The sequence below is a fragment of the Penaeus chinensis genome, chromosome 16 (genome assembly GCF_019202785.1).
Source record: "Penaeus chinensis breed Huanghai No. 1 chromosome 16, ASM1920278v2, whole genome shotgun sequence".
Classification (NCBI taxonomy): Eukaryota; Metazoa; Arthropoda; class Malacostraca; order Decapoda; family Penaeidae; genus Penaeus; species Penaeus chinensis.
Genome location: NC_061834.1, coordinates 20,536,121 through 20,553,419, shown reverse-complemented (window position 1 = coordinate 20,553,419; position 17,299 = coordinate 20,536,121). Strand labels below are relative to the sequence as shown.

The window sequence follows — 17,299 nt, the reverse complement described above, 5'->3', positions numbered from 1 at the left end:
GTAACCAAACACGCATTGTGGGTCCTGCGGGCTTTTCATCGCCACCAACAGTTACACATACAAATGCATTTCCGTAACAATACTCTGCATATTGCAATTATTTTGATAGGTTGCAAGTAAACATCTAGGGCAAGCTTTAGTAATAAGGTTCTTGACAACATTTCAGCTTAAAATGAGCATTGTGATTTAGCTATATCTAGCTTCAGTAATAGAAATGTGCAGTAGATACACACGCGCATGTATTTACAAATGTAGGACTACACATTGTGCCTTTTTCGTAATTATAGGCTCATTTCATCTATTGTTTAAGTATTTGTTCCAAAAGTTGCATTTTTAAATAGTTGCAGCTCGAAAACTGATAAAAAATCTGATGGATGAATTTCGTGATCCCAAACTTGATCAACTCCCATAGTGGTTAGTTGTTATTAATGCATATTTTATAGATATCTTTCAAATAGGACTGGATGCCATGACAATGAAATCTGTAGGGAAAGACAAGAGTATACAAGGGTACGATATAGTAAATACAATTGAGCTTTGGCATAAGGGTAATTCTTATTTTTCATCTGTATATCATCAACCATACCACGTTGAAAGCACTGCTTCTCGTCCGATCAGCGAAATTAAGCAACATTGGTTCTGATCAGCACTTGGACAGATGGGAACACCAAATGCTGTTGCAATTTTATGATTTGTGAATAATCATCTTTGTCATATTCACTAGCTTTTCTCAGTTAACATGTAAACGTTCAAGATTTTTTTTTTGCTGCAATCGATCGCAAGTATACAGTAAAAATACCTCTTTGCAGAAGGATAAGGAAAGCACTGATAGAGCTGGAAGCATATGTAGATGCATATATAGATGCCCACACACAGACACACACATACACACGCACATACACACACATACACACACATACACACACACACACACACACACACACACACACACACACACACACACATATATATATATATATACACACGAATATATATATATATATATATTTGTATATATATGCACACACACACACACACACACACACACACACACACACACACACACACACACACACACACACACACACACACACACACACACACACACATATATACACATGAAATATATATGCATATATATGTATGTATGTATATATACATATATTAATTAATAAGTATATATATGTATATATATGCAATATATGTATACATATATGTGTGTGTGTGTATATATATATAGATATACATATATATACACATATATGCATATATATACATATTCATATGCACACACACACACACACACACACACACACACACACACACACACACACACACACACACACACACACACACACACACACACACATCTAAAATATTGTTGTAATGCTATTGTTATATATCTTCCAACGCAGCAACTCATAACTACATTTATGTAAAGATGCAGTCGAACTGAAAAAAAGTAATAATCGTAAATTATATGTATATCCTGCTCCTTCATGAATATTGTTCCCATCAACGTACCAATAATAAAATATAGTTAAAGCCCACACCATAAAATTAAGTAGAAACTGATCTCTAACAGGCGATTTAACATTTACACACCCGATCCCTTCGATGCGACGGGTTACCTAACTTGTCAACACAAAACTCGGCCGCACAGGTACCTCGCTCTCAGTCTTCGCTCGCCAGTAGTACAGTGAAATAGCCAAGGGAACAACGCTTATCGGAAGGATGGCACTGAACAGGCTCCAAGATGCTCCACAGACCCAAGGTGAGTGAAGTATAGTGAATGATGAAAGATGAAGTTAAGTGTTGTTATGTAGGTCTTTGTTTATTTTGGTTAGGTATGTGTGTTGGCGAGTTACGTCACTGTGAAAGGGTTGGATGTGATCTTTTGGTAGTTTATGTCGTGATTAGATAACTCATTGGAGTGTAAACATTGGAGCTTTTCACATCATTTGTTATGTAATGAGTAAGTTATCTAATAGCCCTTTTATATGTATCAGGTAGGGTTTCTTATTGAGGATTGAAAGGGAAGACGTAGATTAATATTTCATTTAGATATTTAGATATGTCATTTATGTCATGGCTCTGACAGACATAGTAAATTGTGGTTCTGAATGAAGGGGAAACAAATAGGTAATTACTCAGATAACTTTCCATAACAGTCTTTGATGATTTTGGTTATGATGGATTCCTCTCTTATAACTATCTAAATATATGGAATTTAGCTTAACGTTACCAAGAGCAATGCACAGAGATAGAGGAAAATGGACACTGCCATCTTAGAAAGCATAGAAAAAAGAGTAGGAAACAATACAGGTGTATCTGCAGTGGCCTCATATTTACTGGGAAATGACGAAAATGTCCACTGCATGTTACCGCTCTGAGACACAACACCCTCACACAGCCAGAGTCCTTAATGTCTTGTTTTCTATAGCTCCATTTTATACATTTTCTATACGTCCATTTTCTGTAATTGCGTTTTCTGTTGACAAACCTTTAAATTATTTCTGATTAGTTATTTATTTTCATCACTATTTTTTCATATTTCTCATTACCTTTCCTCTTTTTTTTTTATACTACTAGATTTTATTTTGTGTTTCCTTATCTTTCCTATTACCCATTATTAACTATGTAATGACATTACTGCTTGTTTACCTTAATTACCTCTCATATCGGAACAGTACACACTGTCAATCACTTCCTCAGTTTCCTTAAAGCTTTTGCCAGGGCAGGACCTTCAAACTTCTGTGGTCAGTGACATGGGGTATATTTGATTTTGTCCCCCCCCCCCCCCCTGTCTAATGAATAAATAGAGGGTAGGTAACATTAGGTTGGATTTCTGGGTTCACATGATACACAATGTTTATTTATGTACAACTAAACAGTTTATTATAACTGCAAAAAAGTCTGAAAGCAGACTTTTTTGTGCATATTATTTTATGCTTGTTTATTCGGGAGCTATTTTATTTTGTGTTCAGTGGACAAAATTTGGCTTGGGTATTTGAAAAATCTATATTTTTTTTTCGGAGCACGTACGTTTGGGTAAAGTGTGAGTAATATTCACAGAAATATTCACCATAGTGTCTGTGCAGGAGAGCTGTGCCTTCTGCAACCCCTCTCCATTGGGGCTATTATCCCTCTATGCCTGCAATGGAAGACAAAGAATCCAACATGTATTAAGGCAGTGTATAGCATACAACCGACATGTGGGAGCACCTGATACTGAATCTGTCTGATTCTCAATCCTGCTGTACATACATGGTGGATTCTTTGTTCAAGGCATGGGCTGTGGGGCAGCAGGCCCCTGAATTTGATTTTATATTAGTCAGTTTTCTGTATATTATTTGTAATTTACCCTGTAATTTCCCTGTTATCTTTCATGCCCTCCTCTGCTATTGGGGCCAAGTTGTGGGTATTGGGGGATAATTTTGATATATTTGGATTAATAGTGATAGGAATCCATTGATACCAAATCGTTGTTGCAATTGATAATCAGTTATTCTAAAAAAAAAAAATAATTTGCAATTTCCCTGGCCAAGAATATAGGGGTTTGATGGGGGTCTGTGGCATAATTCCTTTGTATGTGTAATAGAGAGTAAGAGGAATCTGTCTGTACCAGAATTCTGACTAGTTATGCAAAGGTATTCAAAACATTTACCACAAATGGAAATAAGAGGTGATGTAAATATATTTCCTACAATAAGTGATTTGTGCTCAGAAAATTCAGATTAATAACAGGAAATTAAAGAAAGATTGATAAAAAGATTAGGAAACACACCCACATCCTAATTTTGTGCATTGCTGTCAAACCTCTTACAACTTGGATCTACCAGCACACAATTAGATTAAGGGTATAAATGTTGATTGAAAGCTAATGCAGTAAATTCCAGATTTTGCCAATCGTTGGTAATATTAATGATGAAGTAAAATGTTTGATTTACTTTATAAAACTTTGTTAGACTGTTACTTTTGCACAAGTCACCTATTAATTTAAGGTGAATAGAGTAGTCATTTAATAGATAAGTTATGAAACCGTTTAAGGCTAATGCACTTAATGTATTCATATATTTCTTTATCTTACTATTCTGTATCAGAATGGGATTTTTGTTTTTTAAGGTTTTTATTAGATATTCATTGAAAAAGTGGGGAATGATAAAAATGTTTGTAATATATGAATGAAATTTATTGTAAAACATTTGTTTTTGCAGTACATAAATTATATCTGACTGCCAAAATGAAGGGGAAAAAATATATATATTTGCTGTTGTATATGGATTAATTTCAAGTGTGTAAACCATACAAGTAAGAAGCAGCTTTTTTATAAGCCGGAGCTTGAGTTCATGATATAGGGCAGTCATTGATAAGATAAATGATAATTATGTTGTGAATAAGTTTATAAGAAATCCAACATACTTAAGTTCAGGGACATCAGGAATTTAGAGGTAATGAAACCATCAGTTTCATTTCCATATGTGAGAACTAATGCACCTAATTTTTATTATGTTGTTGGTACTGTATTTGATGGCATAGCAGACACATGTACCTAATATTTTCACTGTCAATTCAGCAGAGCATATTAATGGGAAGAAAGTGGTTCCACGCATAAATTTGTCTTAAATGCTGTCAGATATGGCACTTATGGAAAAGATTTCATGCTCAGATTCATTTTCTGTACAGTACAGTTAATAGAACTGTACCCTACAAATTTTATAGTAGTTTTTTTAGTCATCTTCTCTCACATTTGGCAAATAGTAAGAAAAGGGTGTTATATCTTCATTCATATCATGTTTTTTTTATTAATATAAATTTTGCCCTACACTATTTTCTGTAGACTTTTAGATATAAAATGTTTATTTCCCATCAAGGTTCTGATGCAGAAGCATCAACAGTGGGTGAGTTTATAGTAATACTCTTTTATCTGCATGATCCTCACTCCTTACCATATTTTGTATTCTCCCCAGTATTTTTTATTTATTTCTTTGTTAAATTATCACGACAATAACAGTATAGTTCTTTTGGGAGGGGGGGGGGGGGGGATTTCTGCAGCTAGGCTGGTAGTGTGCAAAAAATTTGTTTGCATTTACTCCAAAGTTTGTAAAATTTGGGTTTAACCCTTTGGATCCAGGTGATGTGACCATCATATGAAAACAAAATTGACTGAGGGCTGGGTGATGTGAATTTGTCATGAAAAAATTTGGCCAATGGCCAGGGTGCTGCAATATGCAGTTGTGAGAGAGGATCTTGCATTATTTCCATTGGTAAAGAATGGTGGCTCCATTATTTACATACTTGTGATCCTACTTGTTTACCGCAGAGTGTATTGTGGAAAATTTAGTATTATGAAAATACAAAAAAGGCACAAATGATACAATGTTACTTATAGCTGTTGCACTAAGTTTTAGACTACTTATAGAGATGCTATGGAGTCTATGCATGGGAAACCATCAATTTCCATATTGATACAGCTTATCAAAGGACAAATATAGAACTTGGAAAATATAAAAGCAAGAAACTCTTGTGCAGAAAAAGATATCATAACATTGCAAAGGGGAGGCAAGAAGTCTTGACATAATAGACTAATAGTGTGGGCTGGGCCTACAAGCCATACGTCTAGGAGAGTTGCTACTCAAGGATACCTAATGCCTGGGCAGGAGGGTACCTGGATCTAATGGGCTAATTGTTTTGTGTGAATTTTTCATTTTCTAGCTTACATTGTTTGACATATTGTCTTGTAGTAGTGTAAAGTAAGTTGTGCAATGTTTCATGCTCAGGTGTGTCATATATGGGATACTTTTCACATCTCGGTTTAGTTAGGGAGATCTTTACGGAGAGGTTTCCAGCTAAACTGTACATTGAATACGAGTGAAGAAAATGTCCCGGGGGTTGTGGATTTTGTAGTTGGCTACCTTTTTTTTTTTTTATTGGAGTCGGGGCTCTTTTTTAATTATTTTTTAGGTTGTAATGTAACAAAAGGAAGTATATATATGTACCTCTGTAGTTTATCAAGCTAGAGATTAGTGTGCCACTCACACCATTAGCTTTATTACATACTGAAATGATGGAAGTTGTGTGCTTCAAAAATTCATCATTTATAGTTGTTGCTTTGAATTTTTTTATTTAGATTATTTCTATTAAAAAAAATCAGTACCATGTTCTTTCATCACAAAATACTTCCATCAAGTCCATTTTAAGGTCAGGAATGAAAAAATATTTTGGCTGTTACTAATCAGCATTGGCTTTAGTGTGTTAGAGAATTTGTTTTTTTATTGTTGTCTAATAAGACCTTTTGCTTGTCTGTTTTGTTTTATTAAATTTTATCATGCTGCTTCAGCTAAAGGTATGGTTGGTTTTATATTTGAATGAAAAAGCAGACTGACAAAGAAATGTGCTCCATGAACTGTTACGATTCAACAAAAAAATTTACTGTTTTTAAAAACCATTTCTCAGTGTAGTTAACTCCTTTCATATATATTTTTTCCAGTTTGTAGAAATAGGCCTACTAAATGGCATTGCTGGAAAGTTGGCTTGATATGCTAACCACTTCTGTTAGATTTATGTAATTTCATTTTTTATATTAGCGGTATAAATTTTATTTATAAGATATTGTTGTGCTCCACAGATTTTTTTAGTTATACATTTATTTGCAGTGAACCTAGTGGAGACAGACTCAACACCAGGGGGTGTCCAGCTGGTCAACCCTTACAGGACCAACAAAGTGGATTGCATGGACTTGGTTCAGCTTGCACAAGAAATCCAGAAGGTATGGAGCTTAAGCTTTTTATCCTTGTTTTGTCTCTGTATGTTTTGTTTATGACCTTTATATCATGCAAGAAGTATGGTTAATTTAGTTTCATTGCAGCATGTTCATTTATTAAGTTTCTCCAAATAAGATGCTGAATAACAGTCAGTTACAGTCCCTGACTACTGTTCATATTATTCACTCTAGCTTATGTTTCTAGCTTCATATTGAAAATTAGTTCCACAAAGAAAGAAAAATGGGGAAAGAAAATATTTATTTAAGTTCTTATAATGAGTTCCTAATCATACCTTTTGGGTGTTTTTTCAATCGCACTTAAATTGTAAATTGATCCTTTTATGTTTATTTTGACGAATATTCACTTTCTTGCTCGTTTATTATCCCTCAGTGTGTAAAGATTGTGAACCTTGTGTTTTTTTCCCATGGAAGGTGATGATTTTAAAGTTATTTTTTAAAAGACAAAATTGGTTCAGGTTGCATATCATATCTTTACAGGCAGACAAATTTGTTCATGCCAATGTGAGCAACAAGCTCCAAGTCATAGCTGAACAAGTGAGATTCCTTCAAGATCAGGCCCGAAGAGTCCTGGAAGAAGCTAAAGAAAATGCTGACCTTCACCATGTGCCTTGCAACATTGTCAAGAAACCAGGAACAATCTACCACCTCTATAGAAGGTCATCAGGACAGAGATACTTGTCGCTGCTGAGCCCACAGGTAATGATGAAAACAGGATTGTCATTTAGTCTGTTTCTAATATCAGTGTTGTTATTAATTTTTGGATGGGAAAAGATTTATGGCATAATTAAAGCAATAGGGAGAATGGTAAAGTTTGAGGTGTTAAAAAAAATCTATTGATTTCAAATGTAAAACCTTATAAGCAGTGCTAAGGATATATAAACCTTGGCAAGGTTTTCATAATATAAATCTAAATAATAAATGCCTTATTCATGAAAAAAAAAAAAGTGGAAATAAGTTTTATACATTTCTAAGTTAGATTTAGCCTTCTGTCAACATCATGAAGGTAGAGAAATATTTAATTTGTTGCTCATTTATTTTACACATTTATATTAGCTTGCCTATTTATCAGTTCTTATTTCCAAATTTCAGGAGTGGGGTAGCACCTGCCCCCATGAGTTCTTGGGAAGTTACCGCCTTGAGCATGATCATTCTTGGACCCCAGAACACAAAATGGAAGCCAGATCCAATGACCAGCAAATGATCAACAAGATCCTGACCTGCTCTAATACCTTATCAATAACCATGGGAGATAAATCAAACATTTGAGGACATGTTTCAGAGCTTTTCTTATATGCATACTGGTTTTTCAATTTAATGAAATTCAATTATGTACAGTCTTGGTAAACCTCTAGTATTATATACTAATTTTTTTGTATGTAACTTCTGATAACTTTTAATTATTCTGTGAAAGTTGCAACTGTATGAGGTTTATCAAAATTGTGTGTATATTTTGCTGAATCTTTTCTATGTTTAAGTGTTAGAAAAGAAAAACTTTTCCCTAAATGATACTTATCATACTGGTAATAGTAATTGGTGAAGTGTGTGTTGTAAATCTTTGTTTATAATTATCCACTATGTGGGTATGGAAGAGGTTATTTACTTTTTCTTCTTGCTCAAGACTTTTGTTTGAGAAAGTCATACTTTTACTGATTTATGATGTTGCAAAAGGATGTTGAGAATGATTTTTACTTATTTTGTTAATGTACAACCTCTTAAGTAAAAGTGAAATTGCTTACCTGATCTTATCTACTCGACCCAATCCTTGAATTTTTGGAAAGTAAAGATTATATTTGCTATTATCAATTTTACTAACTATAATAATACTAATAATGATTGTATTAATAATATGATAATAGTAACATTGAGAATGATAACTGTAATGAAAATTTAAATTTTTTATTCCAAAAAGCTCAAGTATGGGGTAAACACATGAGATCAGATATACAGTATCAGTAAGTTGTAGTCCTCTGTTAGTTAACAAAATTAACTCCTTCCCGCTCGATCTGTGGAGTGCAGCTGTATGCCGTGGCGATGCACCAAAGTGCTACAAGCCGGGGGTTCGGCTTGATGTACTGAACTCCTGCGCTCAAAGTCAGCTCGTTGCCATTAATCTCCAGAGCATAGAGTTTTCTTCTTCTTCTTCACCTGTCAGTAAGGGGTTAATGAAACAAAACTACAGTGCTTGTAACCATAGCCATTGGGTCAACTAACAAATTTATGAGGTATGTTTTACATTACTTAGTTGTGTTGCCGTTTGTCCATCATATAACTGGTAAAAAGTGGTCTTGCCTAGCATTTATTAGTAAATGCTCTGTTTATATAAATGAATTGTTTGTGTGTGTGTGCCCTTGCTGAAAGCTAGTCTAATTGTATTTTTGGAAAGTGAATACTATACCAATTTTATATATTTATGACTGCCTGATATCTTGTGACAATTTTGTAAATTATATTAAATAAAAGTATCAGGATAATATTAAGCTATTTCTCCCACAAATTGGTTTTCAAGATGTATACATATACTCTGAATATGAGCTAAGATGCCAGGATGTAGGTATACATGCACTCTTTACATACCTTCATTTGTGCAAACACTCAGGTGTAGCTTGCAAAATTATTCCTATCCGTGCTGTGTGTTTGTGCGTTTCTTTCAGACGGACGGACTGCCATGATGCTCGTCCCCTCTGTGCTTGTGTGTATGTATATGTGTGCTTCTATGCATGTTTGTATGTATAAGAGAAAGAGTGAGAGAGTGAGAGTGTGTGAGAGTGACCACCTTGACGCTCGTGCCCACTGTGTTTGTGTCATGCCACGTGATTTTCACGCCATTTTCGGCGCTTACCTCATGTGACGATATCACGTGATTTTCTGGAACCTTCTGGTTAGTTTGGTGAAAAATTACCCGTTTCCCGTGCGTACCTCACGTGACGATATCACGTGACTTTCTGGGCCCTTCCAGGGCACAAGGATTGGCAATAGAGTAGTTTGGCAATAGTTTACATGTACCTCACGAAATCGTGATCTGTTTGGCTGAAATCCTCTGGAAAATTGTGTAAAAGGCCATGCAGCGGGCAAGGTGGCTGACCTGGCTCCTTCTGGCGGAACCCTCCTCAGAACCAACCTGAGGAGGATCCCCATCAGGCGCACATGCCAGTCGAAACCAGGGACATGTGTTTCAGCTGCGGAATTTTCCTCTGTTCAACTCCTTGCTTACAGGCAAGGACCTGTAAGACATTATTTTGTGTGTGTGTGTGTGTGTGTGTGTGTGTGCATATATATGTGTATATATGTGTATATATGTGTATGTATATATATATATATATATATATATATATATATATATATATATATATAGTAAATAGGTATTTGTCAGTTTTTGAAAATAATAAACATTCGACCACAACTTTTCTGTGCTCTTGCCAAAGCAAACTATTGACTTTACACACTCACATTGGTCAAACACTCCTAAAATAGAGTATATACTAAAGTATGAGGCCATAAAATCCTTCATATGACATATTATATGGCTGAAACTTGGAGTGGCGAGACGGGCAGCATGCATTGGGCATCCCGGTGAGAGAACCAGCTGTTTGCTTTCATTTACCGGGACACCAGCTGCAGATCTGTTTTCTGACCCGTCAGCATTGGGTTAAAATGTGCTAGGTGCAAATGAGGGAAACCATTATCCACCAACAATCCCGCTGGCCACTAGCCTGTTTTTAATACTGCAGTTAATGGGTTGATATTATCAGTAAGGCAGATGTTTTATTGCAGTGATGCCTTATATTTTAAGTGCCTGAAGTCTGCTCAAAGGACAAATATGCTTAAGTACTGACTTAGTGTTTGGGAATTTTAGCCTCTCTTGTGCCATGTTTCATGGCTAATGGTTACAAAACAAAATAAATGTGCTAGACTTCAAAGGTCATTTGGCACTAAAGAAAGGTGTAAGGAGAGAGGTTAGTCAACTTAATTTGCTACATGTTTAGAGTTGTACAGCAGTTTACAACAGTATGGCAGTGAGAGGGTGAGTATATGGGTTAAGGTAATGGATTAGCTATAGGGTGATTAGGTCAAGGGTGTCAAGGGAAAAAGTAAAGGGGATGGGAGGTTTGAGTTTGTTTGGGGGATGGCTGAGGTATAGGCATGTTATTTTGGGTCATGATCAGATAGTTTTGAATGCCCTTGACAGTTTAGAATGTTTAGATGCAGTGAATAAAGTGAGGAGAAGGAGTGGTAAGCAAAGGGAGATTGGAGTATCTGTGTTTAGAATAGCAGAAGAGTTTGACTGGGAGAGGGAGGGGGTAGAAATGAGAATGTTAGGAGTAGGAGGGGGAGATGTAGAAATGTCTTGGGGGGGGGGGGGGAAGTTCAGAGCAAAGGCAGCAGTGTTTAACAGATTTGTAGAAGTGGAAATTTTTGTAGGATGAGGAAAGGAGGAAGAGGGAATGGTGTTAAGTATTGCAGCAGTATGGGGATGTGGAGAATAAGGTTTCAGAGTAATAATAAGGGAGGAGGGTGTTGAAAATGGGTTGATAGTGGGGAAGACTTAAGATGAGGAGGAGATGGAGTGAAGCATGTTGGGAGAGAGGAAGGTTTGATAAAGGGGCAAGCCTTAACCCATTGGATCCGGGTGACATGACCATCAGGCCATGAAAAAATCCAGGATGAGGGGCAGGTAACGTGAACATGCCGTCATGGGAAAATCTGGCTTAGGCTGGGTGACACAAACCTGCCATTGTGGGCATTGCAGCTGGAGGCCGGGATGATGGAAAAGACTTACCACAAGTGCACAAACCTATTGGGAGGTTTATTTTACTCATTTGGCAATTATGTATTATTCCCATTGATATATGAGTGTGGAATGAAATGTTTATGAGCGGTGACTGGAAAAGCACCAGCTCCATGGAGAATGCCATTTCCTTGCTTAGTATCGTACTCCTGGTGCCATGAGTGGCGCCGCAGGATACATTACAGAAAATTAATTACATTTAAAAAAAAGACATAAAATAGTTATAAAACTATGTAACATAGTTACATAGTTTTATTTTTCTTACTCTGAGTAGTAGACTATCTAGAGAGATGATTGGAGTCTGTGCAATGGAAAAAAAAACAAAAAAACTATTACCATCTGGATAATGCAAATCAAATAGCAAATATGGACATTGGAAAATGGCCAAAAAGCTAAAAATGCTTATGTTTAAAAGAGTATATAACTTTGCAAATAGGAGGCATATAGTCTTGTCACTGCACACACAAGTTCAAGTGCGCCCGGCCCACAAGCAGCCACCCAGCAGAATGGCGACTCACAAGCTTAATGCCTGGACTTTTGGTGATTTGATTGCTGTGATGCAACCAGATCCAGTGGGTTAATGTCCCTAACAAAAGTAAAAAATCATTTTTGGCCATGTTAAACCTGCAATGTATGGGGAGGAGAAATGGTTCACCTCTCAGGGTTCCCATGAGGGGTAAGGGCTAGATAACTAACTGGAATACCATGCCCACATCTCCTTAAGGCCATTCACATCTGACTCAAAGCCAGCCTTATAACCATTCAACACCTTTTACATATTAAGAAGTGGACAGAAGAAGGGAAAAGGAAAGGGGAGAAGAAAAGACCTTGAAAATTTGTTGAGCCACGGGCTGAGGTCCAAGGTAGGAGAGAATCCCAACATTGGGCCTCAGTCTCCATTTCCTAAAACCTTTATGGCAATGATGAGCTAAAGCATGGATTAACAATGGTAATTATATCAAAAGAACAAGTGTGGAATTCTGCAAGGATGTCTGTAGGGTAAGGTAGGGATTAGCAAGGGGTGTTGGGGGAACTTGAATAGGAAGAGGATAGATGTCAGTTAAGTGTAATGGTTAATGAGACCTGACAATGGATGAGGTGCAGGCATGTTCTCTTGGGTCATGATTAAATAGTTTTGAATGTCTTCAAGAGTTTCTGAAGTGGCTTTGGGTGGGGAGGTCTGAGAAATAGTAGATAGCTTCTATTGCTGCCCTAGTCAAAATTTGTATTAATTTATTTTACTTTGTTTTTGTAGACATGTATATAAGTAGTATGTATATATAAAATAACTTTACTGTTTAAAATAAAATTCTGAAGTAAAGAGAAAAAAAAAACCCGTTACATTGTTCTTTTACAATTGATGAGAAACAAAATTTTGAGACAGTATCTCTGTCTAGACCATAAAAAAGGTATAAAAGCTAGCAAATTCAGCTTAACACTGAAAATATATAAAAATAAAGAAAAAGTAAAATGGTACTGGTATATGACTGGCCAGGTATAGGGCAAACAACTGGGAGACACAGGCGGTGTGTACTGTCTATAACTTAATGTGCATTATTGCCTGTTCACAAACAGAACACTATCGTCACCATGGCTCCATTTTCATACCAGTGGCAACTAACGGGAAGGAATGTCACATGGTTGTTTCAGTTATCCACACAACAGTGTGCTCTGAAATGCACGGTGTTGGATAGTGAACGGCACACAGCAAAAAGTTGATACATCTGAAGATACCCATACAATGAACAGGAAACACTGTCACAAGTCTGGTACACATAGTTATTTGTTTCTGGCTGACAGGTGAGCTCTGCATATGAGGTGGGGGAGTATAAATAAATGGGGGGGGGGTGATGATTGGTGATTTAGCAACTTATAAATGCAAACTCATATATGGAAGAGGAGACAGACCAATTTTTTTTTTGTATTTTAGTATGGATGTTCCATTCTTCAGTAAATTCTTTATATTTATGAAAAGTTGTGCAAATAATTGTATGGTGCCAGAGTGACTAACCTCACTTAGAAAAAAATATATATATTTGTAAAAAAGAATGCCTGTATATTATTTGGGGTGAATTACACTGAATAACAATGTACACAGTAAGTTCCATAACTTTATGAATTTACCAATCTACATAAATGTATGAAATATGCCAAATATTACAGATACATTAATAATTAAGGAGTGCCAGATTATACAGGGTTAACTGTCAGCAACATATTGTTAATTGTTCAGACATATCAAATGGAATTATACCTTGTATATTGATCATTGATAATAAATGAAAACAAAACATCAAACTGACTGACCCACTACACCTACATCTACAAATATACTCTCTCCCATGCTCAGTCGCTTGCTGCCATCTTCATATACACAGCTATATGCATGAAGCTGCATGCTTCACATTTCACATTTCTTATTGGTGGATTACAATATATTTCAACTGCACATCAATTTATTGCAAATGTAAAAAAAAATATCTCATTGAAATGATGCCCAACATCAACTTACATTCCTACATGCTCTCACTCCACTTATTTATCAGTTACACTTTTAAGAAGCAAACCATATTAGTTTGATGCCCTTTGAATTTCAAGAATTCCTCTATTTCCCACTAGTCCACACTAGGCCAATATAAGTTACTTGAAGATAATACTCCTGATATGGTAATTATCATCACACTCTTTCTCCTATCATCTATATTTCTTGTAGGGAGTTGCCTGTCAGCCAGAAGAAACCTGCCTCATGTATACAAGGGCTTATACAGTATTTCCTGTTCATGTGCTTGTAATTATACCTGACATGGTGGCTAACAGGAAAAAGTGCATCCTGGAATGCAATCCACCCAGACCTAAAGACATCCTGGGTTAAAATGAGGACAATAAAAAAAAGTCATGTTACCTGCCATTTATTTTTTATCATTCAAAACAAATGACAATCATCTTCCAAAGTTGTAAGACTTCAGCCCTTGACATAAAACTCATGAAGCATTACCTGTTTCCCAAAGAAACCAATGTTATAAACATTACTGATATTACTTGAAACCAACACAAGTGCTACCTGACTTTGCCCATAAATTGTTAATCTTGCTTTGTTATTCTAGGATCAATTGATCATTCCGAATAATAATAGTGTTAATGAGAAAAATCCTTAAGGTAATTTATTGGTAACTAATTTGTGACTAAAAACTAAAACATAAAGCCAACATTTCAGATTGAAAGTACTTCTAAATCACTTAACTTTGGATATTCACTACCTTTGGTTTGAGCTAGCAGGTCATTTGCTTTGAAATTATATACCTAAAAGAGTTGAATTACTCAAGGACTAACTGATAATCTCTGTTTAATAACGGATGTCAATTCATCCCTCTTAATAGTAACTTCCTCTCTGCTACTTGTGTTGCGCACTTTAACCACTCCTTCTTGGACTTCTGACTCTCCTATTAGCACGACCATTGGAATTCCGTTGTCTTCAGCATACTGGAAATTGAACATATAAGTATTACTTTAAATACATATTACTTGGTATAACTTTATTTTATGGCATAAGCACACTGATGATTTCAAGGGTGAGACCAAAGAAGTTTTGAAACTGACAAAATTAAACGCTCACTATATCTTCACCATAGGTAATTACCATTTCAGACCAATTTTGGGAAATTGTAATACTAAGATGGAAGCACTTGTGAAACCAATTGACCTTCAACAATTAAAAATTATCAATTAGCATTCAGGAAAGGTATAAAAGAAAATCAATAAACAGGAAAGGCAATCTTCAGTTCAAAAATACCAGAACTACTGTGAAAGGACAATTCAATTTAAACTTAAATCAATATATAAAATGTTTGAAATGTTAACAAAGTATTAACTCAATCGCTACAGATTTATGTATTGTCCCCTGTAGTTTTTGGTAAATTTTGTTACATACAGATGGCTTCATGTATGCTCAGCCACCAAGGAGTCTATCAGTAGGCCCTAGTGCTGCTCCTGATTTCCCCATTCCTTCAGTTTGTGTAAAAATTTATTTTTCTTTCTAACACTATTGATATTGATATTGTTATTATTCTTACTGATATTATAACTATCAAATTGTTTTTAAAGTCTTGGGACACTAAAGACAATGAAATAATACATTTTTTTTTTTTTCCAAAAATCAAGGAAAAGGGTAAACAGGTGAGATCAATAGGACTTTTAAATGATTCCTTGGTGACAGCAGGCATGCCATGTCTTCTTTCCATCCATGCAGATTGGAGTAACACAATGGGAGTTATAATTTAGTGTAATTGTGTAATGCTTATGCTGGACAAGGATTTTTGTATTTCTTAAAAATAGTATAAGGTATCTAGGAGAATAATCCTGAAATAATCATACCTGCAGCTGATTGAGAAGTTTAGGATTGTTCTTGTAGCTGCTTTCAGCGTTTATTCCTGCTTCGTGCAGAGTGCCTAACAACTTCAATCTTTCCATCAACATTCCTTTACATGCAGATGCCACAAATACTTCTGTCTGAGTTGCCCGAATCTGAAGATTGAAAGTATGATGATAATTTTGTTGTTGCAGTTGTTCTGTAAATCCAGCATCATTCCCCAATCATTCCTCTGGGAAACATCATCTACAATTTCCAGGTGCACACTATACAATATGAAAGAAGGAAAATAAAGACTTATATATAAATGTGTGTATCATATATATACATATATATTCATATATATATATATATATATATATATATATATATATACACATATACAAGTATATACATATATATATACACACACACACACAAATATATATATATATATATATATATATATATATACATATACATACATACATAAATATACATATACATATATATATACACACACACACACATATATATAGATATATATACATATACATACATACATAAATATAAATATACATATACATATATATATATATATATATATATATATATACACACATATGTATAAATACACACATGTATATATATACACATCTGTATATATATATATATATATATGTACACACACACACACACTTATATATATACATATAAATATATATACATATACATATAAATATATATACATATAAATATACATATATATATATACATATATATACATATATATACATATAAATACATATATATATACACATATACATACATATAAATATACATATATATATATATACATACAAATATACATATATATATATATATATATACATACAAATATACATATATATACATAAAAATATACATATATACACATATACATATACATACATATATACACACATATACATATACATACATATATACACACATTTACATATACATACATATATACACACATTTACATATACATACAAATATACACACATTTACATATACATACAAATATACACACATTTACATATACATACAAATATACATATATATACATATACATACAAATATACATATACATATACATACAAATATACATATATATATATACATACAAATATACATATATATATATACATATACATACAAATATACATATATATATATACATATACATACAAATATACATATATATATATATATATATATATATATACATATACATACAAATATACATATATATATACATATACATACAAATATACATATATATATATACATATACAAACAAATATACATATATATATACATATACAAACAAATATACATA

At 34.3% G+C, this 17,299-nt stretch overlaps 2 protein-coding genes across 7 annotated transcripts in view; one reads left to right on the top strand and one right to left on the bottom strand.

The window, feature by feature from the left end:
* The first annotated feature begins 1,614 nt into the window (after positions 1-1,614).
* On the top strand, positions 1,615-9,255 carry LOC125033546 (uncharacterized protein C1orf50 homolog). Of its 2 annotated transcripts, XM_047625133.1 has the most exons (5): positions 1,615-1,774; positions 4,875-4,901; positions 6,657-6,769; positions 7,262-7,480; positions 7,874-9,255. In XM_047625133.1, the coding sequence occupies exons 1-5, from the start codon at positions 1,735-1,737 to the stop codon at positions 8,048-8,050; spliced, it is 576 nt and encodes a 191-aa protein (XP_047481089.1). In that variant the 5' UTR covers positions 1,615-1,734; the 3' UTR covers positions 8,051-9,255. The 2 variants fall into 2 exon arrangements, with proteins under 2 accessions (XP_047481089.1, XP_047481090.1); XM_047625134.1 differs by lacking the exon at positions 4,875-4,901 and having other exon boundaries at positions 1,619-1,774.
* A 5,211-nt stretch (positions 9,256-14,466) lies between these two features.
* Positions 14,467-17,299, bottom strand: part of LOC125033402 (histidine--tRNA ligase-like) — a 15,290-nt gene continuing 12,457 nt past the window's right edge. For all 5 annotated transcript variants that reach the window (XM_047624875.1, XM_047624876.1, XM_047624879.1 and 2 more), the window contains 2 exons: positions 15,942-16,091; positions 14,467-15,050 (listed from right to left, as the gene is read on the bottom strand). In XM_047624875.1, coding sequence (XP_047480831.1) covers positions 14,889-15,050; positions 15,942-16,091 — 312 coding nt within the window. In that variant the 3' untranslated portion in view covers positions 14,467-14,888. The remainder of the gene's footprint in view (positions 15,051-15,941; positions 16,092-17,299) is intronic.